General features: G+C 59.1%; 1 protein-coding gene across 3 annotated transcripts; it reads right to left on the minus strand.

The window, feature by feature from the left end:
* Positions 1 to 2,862: 2,862 nt before the first annotated feature.
* Positions 2,863 to 10,225, minus strand: C23H19orf38 (chromosome 23 C19orf38 homolog). Of its 3 annotated transcripts, none has more exons than XM_054012447.1 (8): positions 9,363 to 10,225; positions 7,952 to 8,275; positions 7,232 to 7,276; positions 6,889 to 6,981; positions 5,342 to 5,369; positions 5,023 to 5,066; positions 4,562 to 4,599; positions 2,863 to 4,251 (listed from the first exon to the last, which is right to left on the minus strand). In XM_054012447.1, the coding sequence occupies exons 1-8, from the start codon at positions 9,367 to 9,369 to the stop codon at positions 4,129 to 4,131; spliced, it is 702 nt and encodes a 233-aa protein (XP_053868422.1). In that variant the 5' UTR covers positions 9,370 to 10,225; the 3' UTR covers positions 2,863 to 4,128. The 3 variants fall into 3 exon arrangements, with proteins under 3 accessions (XP_053868422.1, XP_053868423.1, XP_053868421.1); XM_054012448.1 differs by lacking the exon at positions 9,363 to 10,225 and adding an exon at positions 8,888 to 9,061 and having other exon boundaries at positions 2,863 to 3,938; XM_054012446.1 differs by lacking the exon at positions 9,363 to 10,225 and adding an exon at positions 8,888 to 9,052.
* Positions 10,226 to 10,463: the final 238 nt, after the last annotated feature.

The following is a 10,463-nucleotide window of genomic DNA, read 5'->3' on the forward strand; positions in this document are numbered from 1 at the left end:
TCCGCCGCCGCCTCCCCGCGCCCGGCCCCGCCCACAGCGCCCCGCGCCCCGCCCACCGCGCTCCCCGGCCCCGCCCACAGCGCTCCCAGCGCCCCGCCCACCGCGCTCCCCGGCCCCGCCCACAGCGCCCCTAGCGCCCCGCCCACCGCTCTCCGCCGGCCCCGCCCACAGCGCCCCTAGCGCCCCGCCCCCGCTCTCCGCCGGCCCCGCCCACAGCGCTCCCAGCGCCCCGCCCACCGCTCTCCGCCGGCCCCGCCCACAGCGCCCCTAGCGCCCCGCCCACCGCTCTCCGCCGGCCCCGCCCACAGCGCCCCTAGCGCCCCGCCCACCGCTCTCCGCCGGCCCCGCCCACAGCGCTCCCAGCGCCCCGCCCCCGCTCTCCGCCGGCCCCGCCCACAGCGCCCCTAGCGCCCCGCCCACCGCGCTCCCCGGCCCCGCCCACAGCGCCCCTAGCGCCCCGCCCACCGCGCTCCGCCGGCCCCGCCCACAGCGCTCCCAGCGCCCCGCCCACCGCTCTCCTAGCGCCCCGCCCACAGCGCTCCCAGCGCCCCGCCCACCGCGCTCCTAGCGCCCCGCCCACCGCTCTCCTAGCGCCCCGCCCACCGCGCTCCTAGCGCCCCGCCCACCGCTCTCCGCCGGCCCCGCCCACAGCCCTCCCAGCGCCCCGCCCACAGCGCCCAGCGCCCCGCCCCCGCTCTCCGCCGGCCCCGCCCCCACGCTCCAAGCGCCCCGCCCACCGCGCTCCGCCGGCCCCGCCCACAGCGCCTCGCGCCCCGCCCACCGCGCTCCGCCGGCCCCGCCCACAGCGCTCCCAGCGCCCCGCCCACCGCTCTCCTAGCGCCCCGCCCACAGCGCTCCCAGCGCCCCGCCCACCGCGCTCCTAGCGCCCCGCCCACCGCTCTCCTAGCGCCCCGCCCACCGCTCTCCGCCGGCCCCGCCCACAGCCCTCCCAGCGCCCCGCCCACAGCGCCCAGCGCCCCGCCCCCGCTCTCCGCCGGCCCCGCCCCCACGCTCCAAGCGCCCCGCCCACCGCTCTCCGCCGGCCCCGCCCACAGCGCTCCCAGCGCCCCGCCCACAGCGCCCCGCCCACCGCTCACCGCCGGCCCCGCCCACAGCGCCCCGCGCCCCGCCCCCACGCTCCCAGCGCCCCGCCCCCCTCTCTGCCGGCCCCGCCCCCGCTCTCCGCCGGCCCCGCCCACAGCGCTCCCAGCGCCCCGCCCCCGCTCTCCGCCGGCCCCGCCCCCACGCTCCCAGCGCCCCGCCCCCGCTCTTCGCCGGCCCCGCCCACAGCTCCCCGCGCCCCGCCCACAGCGCTCCTAGCGCCCCGCCCCCGCTCTCCGCCGGCCCCGCCCCCACGCTCCAAGCGCCCCGCCCACCGCTCTCCGCCGGCCCCGCCCACAGCGCTCCCAGCGCCCCGCCCACAGCGCCCCGCCCACCGCTCACCGCCGGCCCCGCCCACAGCGCCCCGCGCCCCGCCCCCACGCTCCCAGCGCCCCGCCCCCCTCTCTGCCGGCCCCGCCCCCGCTCTCCGCCGGCCCCGCCCACAGCGCTCCCAGCGCCCCGCCCCCGCTCTCCGCCGGCCCCGCCCCCACGCTCCCAGCGCCCCGCCCCCGCTCTTCGCCGGCCCCGCCCACAGCTCCCCGCGCCCCGCCCACAGCGCTCCTAGCGCCCCGCCCCCGCTCTCCGCCGGCCCCGCCCACAGCGCTCCTAGCGCCCCGCCCACCGCTCTCCGCCGGCCCCGCCCACAGCGCTCCCAGCGCCCCGCCCACCGCTCTCCGGCGGCCCCGCCCCCAGCGCTCCCAGCGCCCCGCCCACCGCTCTCCGCCCGCCCCGCCCACATCGCCCCGCCCACCGCTCTCCACCGGCCCCGGCCCCCGCTGGTCCCGCCCAGAGCGCCCCCTGCTGGCGGTAGGGTCCAGGCTGCCAATCCTGGCAGGACACATGCAGCAGGACTCCCCCTATGGCCCCCACACCTTGGGTGATGGCTGCAGAGCTTCACGGGACAGGGGAGGGGGCCAGGCAGGGGGCTGGCACCAGGGAGCACAGGCCACCAGGAGCAGGGGAGTGCAGACATCAAAAGTGCAGACATCAAACCGTGGTCATTAGGCTCCAGAGTCAACAGCCATAAGGATGATTAGCCTGCCCAGGTATCTGAAGCTAGTGTCAGGAGAACAGGGATCAGCTGTTCTCCGTGGGCCCCGAGGGGAGGGCAAAAGGAATCGGCTTAACCTGCAGCACCGGAAATCGAGGTTAGAAGCCAGGAAAACCCTTCTAACGCTCAGGGGAGTGACGCTCTGGACCAGGCTGCCAAGGGAGGCTGGAGAATCCCCCTCATTGGTGGGTTTTTAAGAACAGGTCGGACAAACCCCTGTCCGGGCTGGTCTATGTTTACTTGGTCCTGCCTCAGCGCCAGGGGCTGGACTAGGTGACCTCTCGAGGTCCCTGCCAGCCCCCCGTTTCTATGAGCCTGTGAACAGGCCCGTTCACCGCTCTCAGAGGCAGGTTCAGGCTGCCTGCAGACTCAGGTACACACCAAGCTGCGGCTCACACCGTGAAGGGCGAGAGAGATTTGATTTTAAAGAACTAAACCTTGGGCTCTGGAGCACGACTCTTCACAGCCCTTGCCACGCTGCGTGCTGCAGCAGACCGTGAAAACCCAGTTCCTTCTGTCCCAAATGCATCATCTCATCCTGCCTGAGTGAAAAGAGGATCACCACTTGTTGTTAGCAGTATAGGGCTTGTGACACCCAGCCAAACAGCTCTCATTCCATCCAGGAGAGGGCAGTAGTGACAAGACACATTCTCCAGCTCATCAACAAGGAGACAGAGAATTCTCCAGAACAGTTCACGCCTCCCCCAACAACAAATTTACATCTTTATTGAATCAGAAAATGACCTTAGTTTCCAGTGGCAGCTGGAGACACTGTAACACTTAGTGCTTAATATTTTCAAAGAGGCTGGGAAACAATCCTGGGGGGGGGGTCATTATCATCCCTCTTACAGATAGGGAAACTATGTCACAGAGAGGGGAAGAGGCTTTCCTAAGGTCACATCCCAAGCTGGGTATAGAACCCAGGAGTCCTGGCTCCCTGGTCTAATCGCTAGACCACACTCACTTCCTACAGAAACAAAAAGCAAACGTATAAACATTCTGCAAAGCCCCTCAGTGAAAGTCTCAGGCAGAAGACAAGGGAGTTCGAGTTGGGGGGAGTTAGGCGGGAAAGCAGTTCCTTTGGGGCTTCCACGCTCATTCTCTCCTCGGTGATTCCAGATGAAATGTGTTTGGTGTGCAAATCCAACTGTCCATTCCCAGACACAGCCGCATATCCATCCATACATCCATCCCCACTCCCACCCACCCATCTATCCGTCCCCCTATGTCCATCCCCAGACACACCCGTCCATCCACACCCCTCTATCTATCCATCCCTATGTGCATCCTCTGTCCATCTCAGGTTTACAGCTGCTGCTCATCACAGCAATCCAGGAGCGCCTTCCGCGTACGATAGTCTGACGACAGCCTTCACGGGCAGTGGACTTTATGGAGACTTTGGCTCTCCCCCCATGTCAGGTCATCCTGGGGAAGCGCTGCTTGGAGGAAGGGGATTGTGGAGGGGTGGAAAGGGTTGGCTGGCTGGTGTGAATGTCGTTCTGACTACGTGTAGTCCACGAAAGCTTATGCTCTAATAAATTTGTTAGTCTCTAAGGTGCCACAAGTACTCCTGTTCTTCTTTTTGTTCTGGCTACGGTGGAAGAATCCAGTGCCAGCCACACGAATCCTACCCCAAAGATATGCAACCCCAGCTGGGCTCTTCCTGCTTCTAGCATCTGCCCCAGGGATCGAGTCAGCTGCCAGGGCTGAGCCGGTGACGCTGCTCACGGTGCGGGAGGTAGACTAGATTCTGGGCGTCTTTTCATGGTGTCCATGTCACATGATCCTGGAAGCGCACAGCAAGGCACGAGGCTTAACTGAAGCTCATTCTCCTCTCGCACCCCGGTAATGGCCCCTCTGGCAGATGCCCTGTTCTGGGGGAGACTTCGAGCCCAAGGAAGGACTAAGGAAAGGGCCGGGGCTGGGACCAGGGGGTTGCTAGCTGGAGCATCCGGGGCCGGCCTCCACCCGGGCCCTCATTGCAAGGACTTGAATGTGCTGAAGCTGTTGGTTCCCAGAGAGGAAGTGGAGCGGAGGCTTTTCCTGGAACCTGGGGAGATGTAGGCATCTTGGCTGCCTGTGGCTTCCAGGTCCATTGTCTTGCCAAATGGAAGGTGGGTGCAGAGACAGGGAGAGAGGATAAAGTAAGGATCTATGGGGGGCTCAGCTTGGGGGAGGGGGGGAATGGGGGATCAACCATTAACCCTTTGCAAACTGCACCCTCCGGGCGAGACGGCTGCGTCATGCCACTGCAATGCAAGCTCAGCCCCTGACTAGCGGGCTGCCTGGCAGCTGCTGGCCTGGGAAATACTCGCCCATGGACCCAGCAGCCGCGCCCAGCTTGAGAACAGCCCGTGTGCCCCATAGCAGCTCACGCCCTCTCCGCAAAGCCCTCGGGCGACGACTTACCACTGAGACGGTGAACAGGCCATTATCGAACGACATGTCTGCAAAAGGAGAGAGGAGTGACGTTACTGGGGCCAGGCCTCGCAGACCTGCAGCCCCTCTCACCCCAAAGGGATCGCTTGGCCGACTGCCAATGTCAACTGCCTCTGGGGTGGAACATAGCAACTATTTCCCAGTGCACAGCAATGCCCCCCAGCAGGAGAGGACAGGACCTGCCAGGAAATGCTGCAGAGGCTTGGAGAGGTTGACTTACTTCATTTGCAAGTTAGTGAACCCAGGAGCCTACGCTGCCAGGCCCCAGTGACTGAACCAGCAGACCACAAGCCTCCGCAGAGCCAGGAGTCCCGGCTCCCGGTCCTTCCACCTCCAGACACGTCACCCGCAGCCTCCTCCTGGCAGCTGTCAAGGCCGCCTCGGGGTCGCCCTGACCTCACAAGCACTTGGTATTTGACTCTAACACAGACCTGTTGTGGGAAAGTTCCTTTCTGTCCAGCACGATTCCTGATCCCTGCAAAGCAGACACAGTGAGATCCATAACTAACGAGGACACTTTGCCCTGCTCCAGCCCCTTCCGGCCTCAGGAGACATTTACAAAAGCATCCAAGTGACTTAGGACCCCAAATCTAATTTTCAGAAGGGATCTGGGCACTCTGGCACCTAAATCCCATTGAAAGCCAATGAGAATTATGCTCCTTAATGATTTTTGAAAGTGGGGAAAGTTTCTCCTTAGGCCACATGAGCCACTGTCACCAAGTGACATTAGATTTCCTGAGCGTCTCTCACCTTTTCAGCTGTTGTCTTCTGGCGTTAACTGGTAAAAAGGAAACAGATGTTATGGTGTCATAAAAGCAGTGCTGGGGGTAAGATAGATAGATAGATAGGTGTGTGTGTGACGGGCTGGGTCACAGAGACCCCCTTGGGATTGTCACCTGATGTGCTGAGACTACCTCTGAGCCCGTTTTCCCTGGCAGCTTGGGACTTCAGTACCCTGCCTTGTTGAGCCAGACATGCCAGCCTGCTGCAACGCTAACCCAGGTCTGAACTACGTTCCCCACAAGCTGCAGACTTAACTGAAAACGGCTTAGAAAGTGCTCCTGTCTCCAGCACCCAGATACCCAGTTCCCAATGGGGTCCAAACCCCAAATAAATCCGTTGTACTCGGTATAAAGCTTATGCAGGGTAAACTCATCAATTGTCCGCCCTCTATAACACTGATAGAGAGAGATGCACAGCTGTTTGCTCCCCCAGCTATTAATTACTTATTCTGGGTCAATTAATAAGCAAAAAGTGATTTTATTAAGTATAAAAAGAAGGATTTAAGTGGTTCCAAGTAATAATAGACAGAACAAAGTAAGTCACCAAGCAAAATAAAACAAAACACGCAAGTCTAAGCCTAATACAGCCCCCTTTGTTCTGTTCCACCCCCTTTTACAGCTTTGGCACAAGACGAAAATCTTTTGTCTCTCTGGGTCCCCACCCCTCCTTCTAAATGGAAAAGCACCAGGTTTAAGATGGATTCCAGTACCAGGTGACATGGTCACATGTCCTGGGAGACCCCAAGCCTTCATTCTTCCCGTCCTGACTCACAAGAAGGCTTGCAAGTAAACAGAGCCATCTACAGTCAATTGTCCTGGTTAACGGGAGCCATTAAGATTCCAAACCACCATTAATGGCCCACACTTTGCATAATTACAATAGGACTTCAGAGTTACATTTCATATTTCTAGTTTCAGATACAAGAATGATACATACATACACATAGGATGAACACACGCAGTAGATTATAAGCTTTGTAATGATACCTTACCAGAGACCTTTTGCATGAAGCATATTCCAGTTACATTATAGTCACACTTAATAGCATATTTTCATAAAATCATATGAAGTGCCACGTCACAGGGTGTATGGGGATAGATAGATAGATAGATAGATAGATACATAGGAGGTGAATAGGGATAGATAGATAGATAGAGGGGGTAGATGGAGATAGATAGATAGATAGAGAGGGGGTGGATGGAAGAGAGAGAGAGAGAGAGAGAGCACTGCTCAGCTCCCATGTCTCCAGTTGAGATGAATGGGAGTGGTGGGTTCTCAGCAATTCTGTGTATCAGCCTAGGGGGGGTCTAGTTGGCTAGTGGACCCTTTGGAAAATTACTGTCATCAATGACTTGGCCAGGACACACCCAGTGGCAAAGCCAGGATCAGGACCCAGGAGTCCTGAGTCCCAGTCCCCTGCGGTATAACAACACCCTGCCACACCAGCCGAGCTACAGATGACCTCTATAGCTTATCACAGGCAGTCCAGGACCCAGCTTCTGCCCTCCTCGTACCTCGCCTGACTGCCACAACTGCTACCACTAGGCCCACGGTCAGAAGCAAAGCTCCAGCCACGCTGAGGGTCACAGGGAGCAGCCACGGGGAACCTGGACAATGCAGAGAAACAGCTGGCGTTACCTGGCCCTTTTCAGACACCAAAGGGACCCCACACAGCCCTCCCCACTCCGAGCACCAGACTGTACCTGCAAGTGGGCAGCTTTGGAACAGGGTGAGCGCCCCCCAATCTCCGTCAAACCATGGCCTTCCCCATGGTTCTCCCCCAACCCCGGCTCGGAGCTGTAGTCTTGTTTCCCAAGCCCTGGTAGATTCCCTGCCTCCCTCGGTCCTTGCCCTTACCTTCTGGAGCAGCCGTGGAAGCTGGGGGAGGAGCAGTCGGAGTTGCTGGGGGAGGGGATGTTGACAGATTTTCAATGGAAAAGAAAGGAGGAGACAGTTTGAAAAGTTGCTTTATTCACACCGGTTTGCGGAGTCAAGATCAGGCCGCAGGAGTCCTGCCAACCCACATCCTGCTCTGAAGACTAGACCCCACTCCCTCCTCCAGCCAGGACGGGATCCACGCCCAGCCCTCCTGTTTGACCCACGAGGCCCCACTCCCACCCAGTACTGGGAAGGAAACCCAGGAGTCCTATCTCAACCTCACGCGCTAGCTAAACCAAAATCTCTCCCAGAACCAGGATCAGAGCCCAGAAGTCTGACACCCAAGCCGCCCTTGGTACCTTTCACCATGCAGCTCCCTGCTCTCACCACCAGGAAGGCACCTGACCTACCTCACAAACTCTTCAGCTCAGCCTCGGCCAGCAGCTTTGAGTTGGACTAGCTGGCTTGGTGCACCAACCTTTCGCCCCAGCAGAGTAGGACTGGAAGAGCACTGGAGGGCTGAGAGGCATCAACGGAGCTGGGGGAGGTCGAGGGAGCCCAGGGCTGGCTCAGGACGGAGGGGCGCCGGCAGAGCTCGGGGGGGTGGGGTGGGGGGAGAAGAACTGCACTACACTTGCCCACACTCCCCCGCTCTCTCCTCAGCTCAGCCAGGTTCCTTCAGATCTAAAAGCCCTTTACCTGCCACCGCGATCTCCACCACATTGCTGAACTTTGACATCTGCCAGGCACTCCCGTTGTAGCGGCGGTACTGGCATCGGTACTGCCCGGCGTCCTTCCCGGTGACGTTCCCCAGGATGAAGGTGACTTGGTGCTGGGCCTCCGAGGCAAACAGCGTCTGTACAGGCTGAGCCAGGTCCGTCTTCAGCAACCAGAACTCGCTCTCCACGTAGGCACTCGGCGCGATGCAGACGAGCCGGGCGGAGTCTTCTCGGGCAGGGGGGTCGGAAGACACGTCCAAGTAAAAAAGTGGGGCGGGAGTTAGGCTGGGACCTGCCAACGAGCCTGGAATAGCCAGGGGAAGACGGAGCGAAGTCATGATGCAAGGTAGACTGGCAGCTTCCTGCACACCACAGGACGGGCTCCTGTCCTGCCCACTGGGGACAGCATGGGCTGTGGCAATGCCAGCGTCTGCCCTGCCTGCCCCTGGGGACACAGGGAAGCACAGCAGCGCCAGCTTCAGGAAACACCCAGGAGTTGATCCACAGCTCTCCGAAAGAGGCCTCAGAGGGCACGTCCCCACTGCAATAAAACCCCTGTGGCACCGGGGCTGGGCTGCAGGGCTAACAATTGCAGTGTAGACGTTTGGGCTGGGGCTGGAGCCCTCCAAAGTTTATGCCAGGGACAAATTTGACCCAAAGGCTCAAATGGGTGTAAACATGACTCCGCTGCATTGACAGCTTCCTCCATTTTCCTGCTGAAATCCCTTCTGGAGATAAAGCCCAGCCCCCATGCCCTTCAGTTATCAAATCATTGGTCACTTTTTCCCCTCACCTCCCATCTATAACTGGCCTCAGCCATACGATACAGCATGAGCTTCTTCAGGTCCCTCGTCCTGGAGGAACACTCAGAGGGAAAGCTTCCAATACAGTTTAAACAGAGGGGAAGAAAACATACCAGCTAAGAGAAAGAGAATCCTCAGGCTCATCTTTCTGCTGAGCGTCCTGGGTCTTTGGTGACTAGACAGTAGGAGCCCAACATGCATGGAAAGTTCCTAGCTAGAAGAACCCGGAAAGGAGAAGGAAGTTTTGCCCAAGATGGAATTTCACCATCTCGGGAGGAAATTACGGAACGACCCGGAACGTAAAAGGGCTTTTCTTCCTTTTCCTATGGCAACGAGAATGTAAAGCCTCACATAAAAGCCAAAGGGCTGAGACTGCCAGCGACCTCAGCCCTGGTGTAAATTACATGCACAATTCTCTTCTCACGCCAATCTGATACTGGTGTGATTCCACTGACTTCATCAGCGTTACTGAGAGCCAGGCCCAGTGACCTCAAGTGTAAAGTCAATGGAGTTACTCCAGATTTACAGCAAGCAAAACTAAGATCTCACTCAAGCCCTAAATCTTGTGACAGTTTCCTGTGATCTTACCGTACATCAATGGACTGCAGCTTTCAGGCCAAGGCTAAGACCCATTTATATTTCTCTAAATCTCCAAATACTTTACAAGTTATATGGGAATCACTTCCCCCATTACTGAAGTGGGACACAGCACTGCTTGCACAACACTTTGACAGGAAATGATGAATAACCTCATGACGAGCTGAAAGGGAAGACGCCCCAGTTGAAGGTTAGCAGTGGAGACAAGTAGAACGAACAAGCACAGGTAGAAATGCACTCGCTGAATATCAGAGATGCGATGATGCACATGTATCTGTACCTGCACATGGTCTTGTGTGTGCATGTGTGTTATGAATTCTCCCTCTGCGCCCAACCCAGAGGGTGTGCGTCTCTTAGAGCTCTCAGCCCGAGAGCTTGGCTCTTTAGCTTAAATTGTAGAAACTCACAAAGTTCCCTGTTCAGTCTTCGGTATGTTGGCCAAGATAGTAGCCATCACATGTAAATTTGTGTGTTCAAGTGTTGTTTGCATGAGTGCTGTTTATGCATGGGTAGATAGCATGTGTACACACAAGCGGTGTGTGGAGCACGTGTCCATCACAGCCCCCTACTAGGCAGACATCAGCCTTGCTTGTGCCTATGGCAGTTCATACGTGGTTTCCAGCCAGCCTTATTCTGTGGAGGATCTCTGACGGCCACACTCATGAGACACCAAATTATTGTGACCGAAAGTTCATCTGCGTCCCTTGGATACCGGCGGCTGCTTCTTGTTCATCGCAGCAGCAAGATGGACTCCGTCATGGCTCTGTCCCAGCCCCCTCCTTCCAATTCCGTTGCACGGTGAGAGGGGAGCAGGGCTGATAGAAAAATACCACTTCCCCCCTCTGCCTAGCAAGGTCCTTATCCGGCCCCACTCCTTATGGCTTCTGAGCCCCATGAAAATATTTATCTTCCCAGCAGCCCTGTGAGGCAGGGAAGGGCTCATTCTCTGATGAAGTGACTCACACAGGGGAGTCTGTAGCAGGGCTGAGCATCGAAACCAAAATCTCCTGGGTCCCAGCCCAGTGTCTTAACCCACAAGCCAAGCCAAGCAGCCCTTCCTGTCTGAGCCCATCCTCCTGGAGCGGAGCATGA

Source organism: Malaclemys terrapin, chromosome 23 (assembly GCF_027887155.1).
Source record: "Malaclemys terrapin pileata isolate rMalTer1 chromosome 23, rMalTer1.hap1, whole genome shotgun sequence".
NCBI lineage: Eukaryota > Metazoa > Chordata > Testudines > Emydidae > Malaclemys > Malaclemys terrapin.